We start from the raw sequence: 19,162 nt of genomic DNA, 5'->3' as shown, positions 1-19,162 counted from the left end.
CTGCCTTGGGGGTTGCCTCTGTGTCACGTGATGCCCAAGTGCAAGCTCTGGCGTTGATGTGGGCGGCTGAGAGCTTGATGGGCCCCTCAATTTAGTTTCTTCGAGGGCATCCACCCTGTTCTTCAAGCTCTCATATAGGCCCACAAGAACGCTGAGTTGTTGCCTGATATCGATACACTCCTTGCATCGCGCACACACAAAGACATCCCCCATGGCAGTATCATGTCCCGTACCCGATTGCTCTGCAAACATCAAGCAAACAGTGCATTTTACAAGGCTGTGAGTCAGAGGACAACTGCCCCTCTCAGTTCTACTCTGAGCCACAGCACTTCCATTAGCTTGAGCCTTTTGCTTTGCTGCTCTTGTCTGAGTCATGATTCTATTAATTAATTAATTAATTATGTTATGTTTTAATTATGTTAAATATAATTAATTATATTACGTTTGTAATCTGTATGTATTTATTTAAAAGTACAATTTAACTGGTAACGAAGTTCAACTAACGCTATCTAGTACGGTATATAACTATCGTATCACAAAGGCGGGAAAGTTACGAATGGTAATCTACGGACACTTAAGTATTAATTAACTTTCAAATCTCACTGTCTCAATTCAGAATAAACTAACGATCCTTACTACGTCTATAAGCTACTTACAGAAATAATTCGATGTAAAAAAATATTCAATCAAGCGGCTAAATATGGCTAAAGAACTTCTCGTTCAGCGGAGTTGCAAACACGTGGATCCCCTTACCGATACTTTTATGCAATTACAAGGCCGAGTAAAGAATAAATACACCAAATTAATCAGAAAATCACAAAATAATGTTATACTACTAAATTTAGAAAAACAAAAAACAAAAGTTTTAGAAAAACAATAATTTCAAATCAATAAATGAGAAAAATCCACTTAGCGGCTTTGAACACGACCGTCTCCTAGTAGCCTCGTCACGCTATCGATGGGTCAACTGTTAATGATCCTGCTCAGGTAGCTAACAAACTAAATGAATATTTTGCATCGACATTCACACATGAGGAGTTATTTAGCGAGGGGAAAGCCAGAGGTGTATTCAATTCTAGCAGTAAGCTAGAGAATCTTGTAATAACTGAGAGTAAAGTGAAGGAGAAATTGTTGAAGATAAACACAAGACATCACCCGGGGTGGATGGGATCTATCCAGTTATATTAAAGGAGGCAGCAAAGGAAGTAAGCAAACCCTTAACCATAATTATGAGAGCTTCCTTGGACTCAGTGGAGGTACCCATAGACTAAAGATGTGCAAATGTGACCCCAATTCACAAAGGAGGATCAAAGGCTGACACAAATAATTATAGACCTGTGAGTTTAACTTCTGTTCCAGGAAAATTAATAGAGACACTGGTTAAAGAAGCACTGCAGGATCATCTAGACAAGTCTTCAGTTATAGTTCGGACACAGCATGGTTTTGTTAAGGGAAAATCTTGCCTGACCAGTTTGATTGGATACTATGATGCAGTCACAAAAGAACTGGATGCAGGGAATAACTTTTATATTATATATTTGAATCTTAGAAAGGCTTTTGATACTGTTGCACATGGAAGACTGCTGCACAAATTGGAGCAGTGTGGCATTGGAGGCAAATTGCTGCTATGGATAAAGCGATGGTTGAGGGGGTGAAGACAGTGTGATAATCAATGGACACTGCTCATCGTGGACTAATGTTATTAGTGGAGTCCCTCAGGGTTCAGTGTTGGGTCCATTGTTGTTTTCTGTATTTACAAATGATATTGATGATGGTATATCAAGCTTAATGTCCAAGTTTGCAGACGATACAAAGGTTGGCAGGGTTGTTAAGGACACTACTGATGCTATGCTGCTACAACAGGATCTGGAAAGGTTGAGCAGATGGGCTGAGAGGTGGCAAATGAAGTTTAACACTGACAAATGTAAAATACTACATATGGGGAAACAGCAACCCCAGAGCAATGTATCAACTCTGTGCTACTACACTGACAGTGGTAGAGAATGAAAAGGACCTGGTGGTAATTGTGCAGGCAGATATGAAGTTCTCTGAGCAGTGCAGACGGGCTGCAAGAGTAGCTGATTGTGTCTTGTTAATGATATACAGGAATTTTTCTAGCAGGGATAAGGTGGTGATTATTCCCTTGTATAAGCAATGGTCAGCCACACGTTGAGTACTGTATACAGGTCTGGAGGCCTCATTTCAAGAAGGATGTAGAGCTGCTGGAACAAGTACAGAGAAGGGCAACAAGATTAGTGAATGGAACAAAGGGTTGCTCTTATGAAGAAAGGCTTACGTTTTGCAAATTACAGTGTCTGGAGACTAGCACCAGCGAGGTGATCTGATAGAGGTATATAAAGCATTGAATGGTTTGAGCATGCTCAATGCCGATGGAATTCTTCCTCTTGCTCAGTCCTTTTCATTAGTATTAGTAGAGGCATCATATGCCTCTACTAATACTTGCAGAGAAAGCAAAAATACTTAGTGTAACCCTCTTCACCTGAGAGGGCATAAATTCAAATCGAGGAAAGACATATGTAGGATAGATGTGTGGCAATTTGCCTTTAGCCAGCGGGTAGTTGGTTGGTAGAACAGACTTCCATCCCTTGTTGTGGAGGTTGATAGCTTAAATAAATTTCGAGACAAGTATTTCGAACGAATGGAGGGGTGAAATGGATGGTTTTTTTTTTTTTTTTTTTTGCTGCATAAGCTTGCTTTCTTGCATCATATGCCTCTACTAATACTTGCAGAGAAAGCAAAAGTACTTAGTGTAACCCTTTTTTAATCTTAATAAAACAGTGGTTACCTTTAAATCGCCACATCTTCCAGTCATACTTCTGATAGTGTACACCTATGAGGATGTTCTCCATGTTTGTAATGTCTCTTTTTTGTGCATGTCATACCCAAGAGGTATTGAAGGCAGCATATTTCCATTGTGTAATTTCACAGCCTTAAGGCTAACCTAAGAAGCATCTATAAATAGTTGTTCTTTGGGAATGTGCCTCATGTTTATTGCTGCCATTAGATCATTAACATCCTTACAAACAGTGAGTTCACTTGTTTCATAGAATTTATCAGTCTTTATTTTTAGTACAAAATGTTGTCACTTTCACAGAATGATCGAGAAGATTTGGCCCCGAGGCCTAAAGGTCTGCTTTATTCTTTGGGAGTTTGAGATCCATGATGAGGTCATTAAGCTCACTTTCTGTGATCTTATGTGGTTCAGAAGGATACAGTTTTGGACAAAATGGTGGATCCCTTGACATAGGCGGCTGCTGTTAAGTTGATGTTCATCAGTATCTTCATTAGAGTGTACAGAAAAATGGTTAACTTTAAGTAATAGATATTTTTTCACCATGAAGCATGGGGTGAATTGCAAATGATATATTTGGGTACGTCAGCCCTTAATCCCTTTTCTAATAGGAGGCACTGAAAAGATGTAACAGTGACGTGCTTTGTTGGCTCCCTCCGTATCATGGGCACTGTGAAAGGCATAGAACATTCCTTTTGATTTACCCATGCATTGATTTTTGATGAACAGGTACTGCAGCACATCTGTGGAGACCTGTTCTTGTCCTGGGTGCCTACTTTACACCCAAAGTACAAGAAGTAGGCCTTTTTTATGGCTCAAGTTAAGGGATGCTTTCTTGAAGCTAACATGACTTCTCCACATATATAACAGAAGTCATCCGGACTGTTCACACAATTACTGGCCATATTAATCTTACACGACACAAATACTGTAAAAAAAAAAAAAGAAAAAAAAGAAAAAAAAGTATCTCACAGAGAACCATTAACTGAGAACAAATTATGCAATATCTAGCAGTATTTGAGAATTACTACAACAGAGTTGAAGACTCATTTGAGGTGACAATGACTTATGCCTTATCATGTGGTAAGAGTGGCGGAACTGAAACTGCAATGTTGTCATGCGTTTTGCTGCGAACCATGGTTGATAATGTAGAGTAACTCGCTAATATGAGACCCCAACTGTAATTTGCAAACAAGAGCCAATCGACAAATTTTAATGTGATTTTTATGTTCAGTAGCATAAAATTAGTCAAGATTGGGCGTAACAGGATGCTGCAGTCTTTCTTTATCATATATAAGGCAGCAAACTGAGTTATAAATCCTTTTAGCTATGTTATCCATAGCAAGAAGGTATAGTTCATTTTCTATTTATTTAATTTCTATTTTTACAGAAAACTAATTTTGATTTACTACTTGATCTGCTATTTCAGTAAATGCAGATTTATTCTTAATTTCCTAAAGAGCTATATTTTTATCTTATCCAAAAAACTTTTATTATATCAGGTATTTTCTATTCTTTATTTTATTATTTTATCTTATTCATAATATTTCTATTTTTATTTTTATCTTATTCATAAAACTTCTATCATATCAGGTAATTTTTCTATTCATTATTGGATTTATGAAACATTGGGTATTCTAAAATTTATTCTAATTTACATCAAATATCACTACATACTGTAATACCAGGATCCTTACTAAAAGGTCAGGCAGTTACCCTCCCGGTAAATCCCAAGTATCTATATAATATGCTGTTTCTATGCTTTTGCTTTCTTCTTGCTTACTCTAAATTTTTATACCTCAAAATCTATTAAAGTAATCCGAGGGAGATTGAGGATTCCTCTTTCTATTCGCCTTAATTTTGGCACAAGCCTTTCCTTTTCACTACATAAATAAATTGCACTAATTAATAGTTGGTACTCACTTTTATTATCATTGATTCACTTCCAAATTTTTTTTTTTTTTTTTATTATTATTAATAATTTTCACTGCTATCTATTGGGCTAGCGGTTATTCTGCCAATTTTCTGCTAAATTTAATGATTATTAAAGTAATCAAATTAAATTGATAGTATATTCACGGTAAATTCTCAATATATTTGAACGTAGAAAAACTGGCAAACAGAAACAGATAGCCTCAGCTAATTATTGATGGGATATATTGGATGGAGCTAGCCCTAGTTAATATTCCATTCAATGTATCCAAATATCAGTAATTAGCTACATCATTTTAATTTTACTATTTTATTATAATCTGTGTTTATTTATAGAGTACAACAAAGAAGTCCAACTTAGGTTACCTAAATACTTGGCCCTTTGGCCTTATGGGTATAGTTTTCACCCCTAATACTTGTATTCTAAATTCTTATTAAATTGCAATTTATCCAGTTGGTATTAAGTTTAAAAATAAGGTTATACCCCCCCCCCCCACCCTAATTTATTGATACTACATATTGTGCATATTTGTGATCTTATTTATATTTTTATTATATGTATTATTGAAAAGTTCTCAAATGTATCTACTGATCTGCACAGGAGCCTCAGTCTCTTTGATTGGTTTAATAAATAAAATAAAACAAATCACTTGTTGAAGTTCTAAAAGATTAATATAAAAATAAAACTGGAATTAAAAAAGTAGCACAAAATCCCATACATAGTTTTATGTTTAATTTAAGCTTAATTTATAGTTCACGAAAAACAAAATTATAGTAATAATTTTATTTAAATTAAACACATTAAAACTCATTTAAGTAATTTCAGTTTAAGAAAGAAGATATCTTAGAAACTGCACAAATCTAAATTTTTTGGTCACACTGTCCATAAGATCTTTTTTTACAATGTAAAAGGTTCCATAACATATCTAGGTATCTCATGCAATATGTTTACACGCTTTTTTTTTTTCTACCTACAAGTTCCTTTCTCTCCCACTTATCCTTTTTAAACCGTTCCAAATCAAGGTAAATGGACACTTTAATTTCATAGAATCTGTGCAAATTTTTTAATACACTACACTGTTGGTGGTTTTTGCTAAGAGTACAAACTCTGTAAATGGGAATGTATTTGTATGTTTCTGTTAATTGATCTATGCAGCCATCAAGGTAAGAACTTTCATCTACCAGCATTATTTATGGGGGGGGGGGTGAAGCACCTGACAGGTACCCATTTTCTTTTAAATTTTTGGGAAACGTTGCAGGATTTTTTTGCATTCTGCCCAGATGACAACATTTCATCCTTATTGCAATACTTATTGTATGTAACTTTTAATTTTCAAAAAAATAACTGATTGTACTAAAAATTACAAAATCATATCAGACACAAAATAGAAACAAGTCTCTTCCATTTTATAATTTAAAAGACCGTTAAGTGCATGAAATTTTAAACTGTACATAAATATTTAAAAAAGTTGAAAAACATGTATACTCAGTACCATTAATTTCTTCCACTTTTTAGACTTATTTCAAATTTCTCATGCTCCAATTTATATAAGAAAACATAAGGAGATCACTTCAAAAACTATTGAAATAAAAGCACAAATCTATTTAGGAAGGTATAAAAAATTTCAGAAATTTAATCATTGAGTAATGATTAACACAGTAGTGTTATTTTTTCAGGGTACCAGGCTGTTGCAGAAGGACTGTACTGCTAAGATAATTTTGAAAGAATGCCAATTAATAAAAATAGTATAATTTTTCACTGGCCATTATTGGTTTTGTGGATTTCTGACAGGATGGAGCACAATGGTCAGCTATTTTATTTTATTTTTGTTTCACTCTGTTGGTCGCTTTGTTGTGGTTGGTTTTTGTATTTGTTTTTAGTGATATTTCCCTTAATTTAGGCGTGGTGCCATCAACAGGATGTAAGTTTGAATTAATTAGCATTCTCTCTGAATTATTTTAGAAAGAATGACAAGATTTCCTAACTAAAAAGAAAAAAGAATTTCCTACTACAATGCCCTTTATCTTGATTTATTCCCCCCTCTTTGTTTGTTGCTGTAGTTACGTACTGGTTTACTCTATTCACTACTTACTTGGTGTGTCATATGACTGGTATATTCTTATTTTATATTCAAATCATATATATATATATATATTTTTTTTTTTTTATGTAAATATTTTATTCATATTTAGAGCATGTAAGCCACATGGTGGGTATAAGCTTTCCACACTGTAAGACACCACAATGGCATGGTGTATGCTTTGTACAATATTTGTATAACCTGATATTGAGAGTTCAAGATTTAACTGAAAATTTTGTTTATGCATATATATATATATATATATATATATATATATATATATATATATATATTCTGGCATACTTTTTTTATGATTAATGATATTTAATGCTTTTTGAAATATTTTAGATTAGTTTTAAGAAGTTTATTCTTTACAGTTTTTGTTTTGTAGCCTTTTAATATTGCATATTCCCATCTTAGTATCATTACAGAGAAGCAATCTTCTGCATTGCAATAAAATAGCATTGGAGTGGGCAGTTTTATAAATGCTTGTTAGACGTAGCAAAAATTAACCACTTTAAAGTTAAATCCTCTCTTTGTAAAGGTTTATAATAGTTTTTTTATGTCCAGTTTATACTTCTAGGTCTAAATAGCTGGAATTATAGTTATCATTATTAGTTTTTTCTGGTTTAAGTTCATTTGGATATATGCTGCTATTTAGCTGGCTAAAGCTTGGACTGTTTACGATGTAGACATTCTAAACAGTCCAAGCTTTATTTCTTCAGGCAAGGAAATTTTGGATCAATCTAGATACAGGTTCACAACAATGCAAGATGTGGCTACCCATAGGTGTTTCTTTGTTTGTTGGTAAAAATTTTTATCCCTTCAGAGAAAAAAAATAAGAAACATACATAATCTAATAATATCATTCCAGCATTTTATAACTTGTTTATATTTATTATATATTCTGTTAAGAACAAATTTTAAATTTCACAGTAAAAGAGAAAAGTGCTGGTGAAGAAACTTTGAAAATCAAAAGTTTGGATATGGTTAATATTTTTATCTTATAGAGAATTTGACAGGTTAATTATTAACTGTGAATCTGCTATTGGGTATTTGTTCTGATACAGGATTCAGAAGTTGCTCAAATGTTTTCCTTGTAGTTTAGCATAACTGTCTCTGCATAAAGTAATAAATCTAAACTCACTGGTTATTTGTGAAACTTTGAACTGAAATATACATAAGAAACTTTATAGTGTTATTATTTAATTTCAATTTTTTGTTTATTGTTAAGTTTTTTGGTGATAATATTAGGTAAGGTTAAATTGTTTTGTGTATTACTAGACTGAAGTTATTTTTGGAGTGTTGATATAAAAGCTTTTTCTTATGTATGCAATAATTATATGCAAAATAATTATTGCCTACCTTGTCCAATCAAGTAAACATAGTCTTTATGCAAGACATACATTTGGTTTTTGATTTGCTCTAAGTTATAATGACTTGTAAGTACCGTGCTGTAAATTTGTAAAGTGTTCATCTGAGAATATAGCATTAATCTACATTTGACAGGATTCCATACCTACCTAATAAATAAATTTTTCAATAAATTGTCTACCTACCTACCTAAGAAGAAAATGAGATAGAGGCAAAAATCTGGTTTTATTTTTCACTGTAACTCCTCTGAACTTCAATACACCTGTTCCATTTTGTTGACAATGAGGAAATACCAGAGAAATAAAATTCTTTGTCCTGTCCATCAAAGAATGCAGAAACAGCACATCTCAGTTTATTATCATCAGCAAAGCGACATCCACGTAAGGTGGTTTTTTTTTTTTTTTTGCAGTGTCAAAACAGGAAATAGGTCTGGGGGCCAGACCCATACTCTAAGGTGGATAGGTAGGTTCTGTAAAGTCAGTCTCTGAAAGCAGCAGCAACAGCATGTGACCTGTGCACTGGTGCTTATTCTTAAGAAGCAGCACACCTCTTTAAAGCTTTACACTGATTTTTTCCTTTATGACCCTTAGGTTGTATAGCAGGGATGAAAGTAGTGAATGTACAAAATTCCCTCAGCATCCCAAAAATTGGTGGCCATACTCCTGCCAGCTGAAGGTTGTGTCCAAAATATTTTCCGTGGGGGAGAACCCTTATGCTCCCTGTAGTTGCTATTTCCCAAGTGCAATTTGTTGCATTAAAACGTAGCTGCCAGTTTCTGACCATCCGTTAAGTTTATCTAAGTCAGGGGTGGCCAACAAGTCGATCGTGGCTTTAAGTTCGGTCGCTCACGGCGAATTTTAAATATGTATTAAAAAGTAGATTAGTTAAAATCTAAATGTTGTTATTATGCGTATATAATAAGCATATGCACCCCACTACATACGCTTATTAAAAATCCGTTGAACCATCTGACTACTCTTGTCGACGCGCAGCCAAAATTGACCCAAAACGATGATGTAATCAGATTTTTTTTTTGAGTTACCACTGTATCATCCACCAACAAGTGTTAGCCAGCAAAAGCTTAAATACTAAAAGTGTTATGGACATAGCTTTCAAAATCGTGAATTTTAACAGAGGACAATCTCATCAAAGGAGAGTTTTCAAAATGAACTCTATGAAAATGAACCAGATCTGACATTACACACAGATGTGAGGTGGTTGAGTCGGAGTAAGTTTCTACAGAGATTTTGAAATTTGTTGAATGAAATTTAAAAAAAAAAAAAAAAAAAAAAAAAAAAAAAACGTTGATCAAAGAGAAGATGATTATCAGCAGCGGAGTGGTTCTGTGATCTGGCTTTTTTTGGCAGATTTTACCAGTAAAGTGGGTGACATGATTAGTAGTATTTCTGCTATAAATATCAATTTTTGCAATGGCTAAAGATATCAAAGAAAAAAAATTTGATGATTTTGCAAATATGCAAGGTCATTTGCAAAAATATCCTGTTTTTGAATTTAATAGTGAGACATATGTTTCTGAAATTGAGAAAGTGGATGATTGTGGATGATTCTGAAACCAGATTCAGTGATTTTAAAACAATTAATGACATTGCTCAATATATTTCTTATCCATTTAATGTCAACTTGGATACGAAACAAATTGCAGAAAAATTTTGAGATTTTTCACATGGAGAAAATATTAGCTGAAAATGAAACTATTACATTGCGAAATGATATCTTCCTAAAAGCCAAATCATCATCAAAAAAGTCTTTTGGAAATACGTTTGCCAAGAAAAGAAACCAAATGTAAAAAAATTCAGTGAACTTTTAAATTCCTGTTTTGGTTCCACATATCAATGTGAATCGGCTTTTTCTTATTTGGAAAAAAAAAAAAAAAAAGACAAAGAATCGTTCTACTCCTGCGGACTTGCATACAGAAGAATCTTTACGGTTGGCCCTATCACATCCCCGAATTTGAAAACTTGACAGATGGCACAAACTTCCCATAAATTTAAAAATTTTAATGAAGAATTCTGAATTGTATTTAATTTCAAAATTTATAATCAACGTTTTTCAACATATGTTGATTAACTTTTTTAACCATGTGCAATGAAATTCTTGAGATGGTAGATTGCAGCACATTTTTAAGAAATAAAGTAGGTCGCATCGCAAATTAAGTTGGCTACCCCTGATCTAAGTCATCTTGAAGAAGTTCTAATTATTAAACTTTACTGATCCTGACATCATCTGCAAATTTTGACATCACACCCTGTGTTCCTTCGTCAATGTCATTCACGAAAATTAAAAACAACAGTGGTCCCAGTAAAAGTCCTTGGGGAACCCCGCTTCTTACATTTTCCCAATTTGAATTGTAACCTTTAACCACAGCCTTTAAATACTTTCTATGCTGCAACAACCCTGTGATCGTCTAAGGATTTTTCTGTTGAAAAAATTCTTAAGTTTGCAGAATTGCTGCAGTGTAAAAATCCTTAGATGATTTTTACGCTGCAGCAGATTTGTAGAGTGACTAGTTGTCTGATAGAAAAATAACACCTTTGCCAACCTAATCCTTTCTGTCATATTATTATGAATCAACTTGTAGCTGCTATAGGCTTCATTACTTTTCATCACTCTGTAACTGTCTCATGCAGTCTCTCTCTCTCTCTCTCTCTCTCTCTCTCTCTCTCTCTCTCTCTCTCTCTCTCTCCCTCTCGTTCTGTTTTCTGAGAGAAACCTCTCGTGCAGTATTGTGTAAAATGCTTTGAAAACCAAGTAAACAATATCAAAATTATTTTCTTCTTGTTCATGAGTGACTCCATTCTGTTTACAAAACCATACTGTGTTCTTTAAAATTCCACTTCTGCCCTAATGATCTGAACTCATGATTATTGATTTTTCCCACCATCGAAATTAGTGTGACTAGTCTGTAGTTACTTCACTCAACATTGGTACTTCTCCAATCCAAAGAAATTTCTCCTGAGGCTAGAGGTGCCTTCATAATTAACCTTAATGGTTCGATGCACTGTTGTGTTGGCACCTTCCTTAACATAACTGGCTATATGCCATCAACTCCAGGAGCCTTCTTTGCTTTTAGGCTGGAAAGTTTTTCTAATAAATAATCTTCTAAAATTTCAATATCACTGATTTCCTGCTTCCTGGCTTCACTCACACATTATTTCTTCTCACCATAAAGGGTTTTTCTTCTGTAAATATCGATGAAAAGTACTTGTTCAATTTAATTTGTGTGCAACATCATCTGTGTTAGTTTTTACCCATTGCACAAGGATGCAATCTGATTCCTTGTTCCTAACCAGTGATTTCGCATAATCCGCTATATCATTTGATTCATGGGTGATGATCAGATCTAGAACATTCTTGCCCCTTAGTATAATCATACTGCCATAAGAATGAACTCAATGTGACCACTAGATGCTGTCTATTTGGCACCTCCGTAGCCAGGTGGGAAGGAGCAGCAGTGCGTAGCACACACTTCTTGATTAGACTGGAGTTCGAGCCCGTCACCACCAAATACGGAGGATGCGGAAAGGTCAGGGAATGACCACCACATATCCCGGAGCAATATGGCCTTAGTTGCTAATTCTCCTAAAAACCAAATAACAAACAAACAAACAGCTGTCTATTTTAGGAAATCGACAATCTGATTCATTCTCCAATCTTTATTCTTCTTTGTGTAACTTATGAATCTGGGACAGCTTTTATTGCACTCGGGCTGCTTTCAAATAAGCATGAATCCCTTCTGTTTTAGTTAGTACAAAAACCGCAGTAACTTCTAGGATTATTGCCCTGAATGCCTGCAATTTAGAATGTACAGTGTAACCATCTAATCTGATGATGTTTCCATCAACGAAGCTTTCAGGGAAGTAATCATGGAAGCTGCTAGGCTTTTCATACCAAATAAAAAATACTGTTCTGGGCTTAGACCTAAATATGTGTCAGATGAACTAATGAGACTTGTGGCAAAGAAGAAAAAATGCATAGGATGCATATGAATTATAAGGTGTTACAGAAGCCTATGGTAGATATAAACAAGTCACAAAGAAGGTTAGGCAAGCTAAGGCAGATTATGAGAAAATTGGCAAAGAATGCAACGAAAAGCAACAAAGACCCCTTTACTTATATTAACTCTAGAAGGAAGGGGCCAGATCATATTGGTGAACTTGATGTGGATGGTTTTAACTGTTGATGGTCCTGCTCAGGTTGCTGACAAACAGCAACATTTTTTTTTTTGTAGAAAATGCAAAATGAACTCGGAACCTGTGATTAGGCTAGAAAGCTGATTTATCTTACAAATGGTGTTCACTTTCTTCGTTTAAAGCATATAATCAGATAAAGAATAAACTTAACTTAACTTTCTGGAACATATTAAATACTTCTGCACAATCTGCCTAAAAAACTAAATGTTCTCAGAGTGATATCTATAATGACATGGGTTGCCAATTGTTGCACCCTAATTATATTTACATTGCACACTGATCAGATCTAGATTGGGTTGTGGTGCTCCTGTCTACAGCTCTGGTAGAACTGTGTTTTGTAGTGGCTAGACCTTGTATAATAGCACTTGTACAAATTGCTTTGGGAGCTTATAGAAAATCACATGTGTAGAGTTTATATACAAAAGCCTATGAACCCCTTCTTTATTTCCAGAGATAAATGTTCTTAGTAGCCCATACTGTGAAAATTAGTCTTTTCAGTCTACAGTAGGATTATTTATATAGAAGATGAATAAACCAGTTGGAATGAGAATGCAGAATGTTATATAAAATTAGGGGTTGAATCTTGATAACATATTCCAAGAGACCACTTTAATAACACCGTGGCAAGCCTATTCAGTGCACTGTGATAAGTACTTCCAGCAAAGGGGAAAAATGGTCTTGTACATTTAATATTGTTATTCCCTGGCAAATTACACTCTTCCATAGACCAGAGTGGTATACATTTGACTGTTCTTATCATGGACTCGAATTGGGGATGCATCACTTGACAGGTCATGCAATGCTTGAGTCCCTCCCGTTTATATTTGTTTCTAGGGCAAGCACTCATTTCTTCAGTGACTCAAATTCTTCTCATAGCACACGAAGTTCTAAGTTGAGGTCGATATGCTCCTTACATCAGTCCTCGTTTTGACACATTTACATTCTCATGTAAATGTGTCAAAACCTCAACATAAAAGCTGCAGTAATGCTTCTCCTTCTAGTCACAAAAATCGTGGTTCACTATGCTTCATTTGAAAAAAAAAATGATTAGCATTACTTTGAAATTGGGTTTTGCTGCACAAGACTTCTTGTACTTTGGGAACATTTTTGTGTGCCATTCAGATAATTCCACCTTTGGTCTCGGGGTCACAGGCAAACACCCAATTCTCATTCCCATTGACCACTTTTCTTAGGAAACTGGGATCCTGTATAGATTTTTCAAACAAATCACCTGCGATGGCTTTCCCGCAGTCTATTTGATCATCCAACAGAAAGTGTGGAACAAACTTTGCACACATGTTATGCATCCCTAAACCTTGCATCAGGATTGTGTGTACCAAGCTTATAAACAGTCCAACTTCGTGAGCAATTTCAACAATAGTCATTCGCCTATCATTTTACATGAGTTCCTTTACTTTCAAGGCATTTCATTAATGTCAAAGGGTTCATTTTCTGGTGTGTCCTGTCCCATCCATGGTTATTCTCTATGAGGTTCATCTTCCGATGTTTTTTATTGTTTGACAAAGGAACTTTGAAGTAATTAATTCATTACTTTGCTTTTATATTATCTAGAACATTGATGATAAATCATTGCATGCGACCTCTTGTAAATTCACAAGGTTCTCAGTTAGAAAGTTTCAAGTATTCTTATCTTTTTAGGTGCATTTGCACATATGCATATAGTGCCCATTGTCTTCACAGATTTTCGTGAAATTTTTATTTGGCTGTTTTAGAAAGAATTCTCAAATAATTCGATTTAACTGAAATTGGGACCAATAGAAATCTGGCAATATATACTTCTTCCCACCCCATGCACATCACGTAGCCTGTACATATATTGCATCTGAAGCACTATATTGTTTGTTGTTGTTGTGTACTAATTGGAGGAGTGAGTGAGCAACAGTGGCAGATATGTAGAAAGAAACATATTCTTTGCCCATATATGAAGTGGTTGGGTGTTTTTTTTTTTTTTTGTTTGTCAGTTTATGAAATGCATAAATCATGAATTATTACTATTTGCTTATTAATCAGAGCAGAAATGTGAAATAAATATCTTTCATTTGAAATCTAGGAAGAATGAGTAAAGGAGCTCACAAAAAACATTGATTCACTTACAATGATCTGATATGTATGAGTCTGTTTATTGGTTTTATTAAATCACAGATCTATGGAATGTATATGGCATTCCAATTTTTAATAAAAATAAATAAATAAGGAAATGAATATTACAAAATAGGGTGAACATTATATTTTGAGGTATGGGCTGTGAAGTGAGAACAGTTACATTTACATATTATTAATTAATCAGTTAGTAATCAATTGTCAACAACTAATTAGCTGTTTACTTTTCACTCTTGCTGGTTTATTAATCATAGAAAAAAGTAGCACAGAAATAAAAATTAAATGTGCGTGAAATGTAGTGCACTATGTATATCAACTATCCTGTTATAATATAACTAATGACTGTTTACTAATTTCAATCGATATTAAGCTTACATTTGGCATGTAAACAGGAAATGGGTTTGTCATTGCTGACCTATAACAATGGCTTGGGCGGGGTGGGATATTGCTAGATAAAAGATACTGACAAGTGAGAAGTGGTTTTTCAGAGGGTAGCCTATGATAACTTTGTCGTGGCACTTATGGCAAGATTATTATCATTTCTCTAGTTTTGGCATTCTTTTTGAAGTTAAAAATAACACTACTTTGAAATCTAAATATATTCCAGAGATATGACAGATTTTTCTCAAAAATATTTAATACATTTTTATAATATTTTTGAATATATTTTGGAGGAAAATATTCTCTTTTGAAGTATTCCTGGTAAGTTACATTTAGAGAAATTGTGTTTTCATTTGACTGCTCAAAAAATCTCTTCCGCTCTTCAAATAAATTTTTATAAATATTTTAATTTTAAAATTGTAGATAAGTCTAAGACCAGCACAGAATTCCATAATGTTGAAAAGCAAATCTTCTGGTGGTGGATCTAATACCAAGCCAACAACTGCTGCTTCAAACTGTAATATGCATCCTTTAGGAGTTTCGAGCATTTTGCCTATGCGAGAAAATTCACCAATTTTATCAAATAATATATCCAATCCACTTTTACAGAAAGAGGTAGGTGTTTTTTTTTTATTTTTTTAAATTTTATATTGCTGTCATTTTGTATATTTTGTATTTCACATGTATATTTTATATTATCCATATTTTTATAATTGTTACAATGAAGATATTTTGTACCTCTTTTAATTAATTTAAATGTGTTTGTGATGTAGAAAGTCTTTTGGCATGTTTTGACTCTTATACCTAATTTTATCGATAACCCAGTTCTAAACATGTGTTGCCAAGTGCTTAGGTTCTTATTGAATTAGATTTTTTTTATGCATTTTGAACATCTTGCAGTTTAGAGATTTGGGGATATGATTCAAAATATGGTTGTGAAAAAACCAAGTCAAATCTGTTTCTTTTTATAGTTCTCCCCCCCCCCCTTCATAATTCAAATTATTACAGAAAACTTTGGTGACCCTTGTTATGAAAATGATACCTTTCTCTCCTCTATAAAGTTTATTATATGGTATAATATTCCACACGATACAGTGGAATATAGTGATTAAGAAGTGAATTCTTAAATAATGGAGTCGGTAGTATAACTAATAAACATCCAGAGCAGGAAGTGTACCACTGCTGACACAAAGTTTGGTCTCTACAAAAACAGTTTACAAGATTTTTCAAGATTTTGTTCTGAAACTGAGCAGCCCACACATTTAAATGCCTTTCTGTTTTGCACTTGATATTTGTGCTGAATGGTCTTCTTTCCTTAATTAAATTAGTTTGTCATTCAGGTAGTAGTAGTAGTAATATAAAGAGTGAAATTTGTTTTAGACAGAGCTTGATAGTAAATTTAATTTGACTAGGTAGTTTAAGAAATAGTCATTATGCTGTTCATGGATTGAAAAATCATTCTGAAAATTTGTTTTAGGAAAGAAAATGTTTATGGATAATGTTAAATAAACAGTATCTTTAAAATAAGGTTATAGTTACAACTTTAACAAGCCATAAAATTCTGTTTTAAATACAAAATGATCTGGAAGTACAACCTATTCAAATTCAGTTAAACAATCTCTATAAACATGATTGGCATCATTTTCATAAAAAGTGTGATATATACTTAAGAAATAGAAAAGATTGAAAAGAGGAAAATTTTTGGTACTATATTTTTGGGATAGAAAAGCTCATGGAAAATATCAAGGTAGAAAGGATTGATGAGTGTTTGAAGCTATCTAACCACATCTCCTAGGCCAAGCTGGTGCAGAACCAGTTGGATTGCAGATCTGGTCCACTCCTCGTTTTGTTGTAGCATCATCTGCTTGTGGGGAATCAGTAATACTGCTAATGAATGGATGAGGATGGGCCTCAAATATGAGATTAAATTGACCAAATTAAATAAATTATAGGTTAAAACTTTATCAGCATGAACAATTTATCAGTTGTTTCCATATTTAACACTGATATGGGAACAACTATATCAGTGTTAGAAGATTAAATGACAAAGAAATAGAATTAGTAGTAGTAGTGGCATGTGATGCAGGCAAGCAAGTGTATGAGCTTATGCAGCATCAGCCAAAAAATAAATAAATAATAAAAATAAAAAAAATCACACCATTCCCTCCAAATGCCTGTCCAGTTCCTCCTTAAATTTACTCAATCTATCAACTTCCACAATGACAGATGGAAGTTTATTCCAGCAATTAACCACCCGCTGGCTAAAGGCAAATTTCCACACATCTATTCTACATCTGTCTTTTCTTAATTTATGCCCCCTTAGGTTCGTAATCTGAACAAGTGGAAGGATCCCATCAGAATTCAGCATGCTCAACCCATTCAAGACCTTATACACCTCAATCAGATCACCGAGCAGGTGCCTAGTCTCCAGCCACTGCAATTTGCAGAACTTAGCTTCTCTTGGTAAGAGGATCCCTTCATTCCCCTCACCAATCTTGTTGCCCTTCTCTGTTCAAGCAAATTGACATCCTTCCTAAAATGAGGTCTCCAGACCTGTACGCAGTACTCAAGGCATGGCCTGACCATTGCCTTATACAGAGGAACAATCACCTTCTCCGTGATAGCAAAATTCCTATATATCATTGACAAAACCCCATGACCTGCTCTTGCAGCCTGTCTGCATTGGTTAGAAAACTTCATATCTGACTGCACAATTACTCCCAGGTCTTTTTCATTTTCTACCACCTTAAGTGTAGTACCACACAGTTGGTACGTTTCTCTGGGGTTACTTCTACCCATATGCAGTACTTTGCATTTGTGAAGATTAAACTTCAGTTGCCACTTCTTAGCCCATCTGCCCAAATTATCTAGATCCTGTTGCATTAGCACACTGCCATTATTGTCATTAACAACCCTGCCAACCTTTGTATCATCTGAAAACTTCGACATTAAGCCTGATATGCCTTCATCAATATCATTGATAAATATACAAAACAACAGTGGACCCAACATCGAACCCTGTGGGACTCCACTAATAACATTAGTCCACGAAAAGCAGCACCCATTGATTACCACCCTCTGTCTTCTCCCACTTAACCATCCTTTTATCCATTGTAGCAACTTACCCTTAATACCATTCTGTTCCAATTTGAACAATAGTCTTTCATGCGCAACAGTGTCAAAAGCTTTCCTGAAATCCAAATTTATGATATCAAAATAATTTTTTGCATCCAGTTCCTTTGTAACCACATCATAATATCATATCAAATTTGTCAGACAAGACTTTCCCTTAACAAACCCATGCTGTGTCTGAATTATTGCTGCAGTCTTGTCTAGATGATCCTGCAATGCATCTTTAACCAGTGACTCCATTATTTTACCCTGAACAGAAGTGAAACTAACTGGTCTGTAATTACTTGTGTCACCCTTTGATCCCCCTTTGTGAATTGGGGATACATCTGCACATCTCCAGTCCGTGGGAACCTCCCCCGAGTCCAAGGATGCTCTCATAATTATGGCTAAGGGTTTGCTTAGTTGCTTTGCTGCCTCCTTTAATATAACTGGATAGATCCCATCCACCCCAGGTGCTCTTCTTATGTTTAACTTCAACAATTTCTCCTCCACTTTGCTCTCAGTTATTACAAAATCATTAAGTATCCTGCTACAATTTGATACCTTCTGCCCTTTTCAAACCTTAATAATTCCTCATGTGTGAATGTAGATGCAAAATACTCATTCAGTTTGTTTGCTATCTGAGCAGGATCATCAACAGTCGAACCATCAATGTCAAGTGGACCAATGAGATTCATCCCCTTCCTTTTAGAGTTTATATAAGTAAAGAAATCCTTGCTGTTTTTCTTAGCATCTTTTGCCAAGGATTTCTCGTAATCTGCCTTCGCCTGCCTAACCTCCTTTGTGACCTGATTACAGACTAGCTTATATCTACCATAGGCTTCTGAGTCGCTTGATAATTTATAGGCATCCCATGCAATTTTCTTCCCTGTTACAAGTCTCATTAGGCGCCTCCATAGCCAGGTGGGCTGGAGCAGCGGCAGTGCGTAGCACACGCTTCTTGATTAGACCGGTGTTCGAGCCCGTGACCACCAAATACGGAGGATGCGGAAAGGTTAGGGATTGACCACCGCATATCCCCGGAGCAATATGGCCTTAGTTGCTAAATGCTCCTAACAAACAAAACAAAACGAGTCTCATTAGTTCATTAGATAACCATTTAGGCCTAACCCTTGAAC

The 19,162-nt window shown here is 34.7% G+C and overlaps 1 protein-coding gene across 1 annotated transcript in view; it reads left to right on the top strand.

The window, feature by feature from the left end:
- Positions 1-19,162, top strand: part of NAT1 (N-acetyltransferase 1) — a 321,119-nt gene that overhangs the window by 150,705 nt on the left and 151,252 nt on the right. The window contains exon 10 of the mRNA XM_090388830.1: positions 15,336-15,527. Within this exon, the coding sequence (XP_090244956.1) occupies positions 15,336-15,527 (192 nt within the window). The remainder of the gene's footprint in view (positions 1-15,335; positions 15,528-19,162) is intronic.

Source organism: Mastigoproctus giganteus, chromosome 14, assembly GCF_048544385.1.
Source record: "Mastigoproctus giganteus isolate SK-2022 chromosome 14, ASM4854438v1, whole genome shotgun sequence".
NCBI classification, from domain to species: Eukaryota; Metazoa; Arthropoda; class Arachnida; order Uropygi; family Thelyphonidae; genus Mastigoproctus; species Mastigoproctus giganteus.
This window is presented reverse-complemented; position numbering and strand designations above follow the sequence as displayed.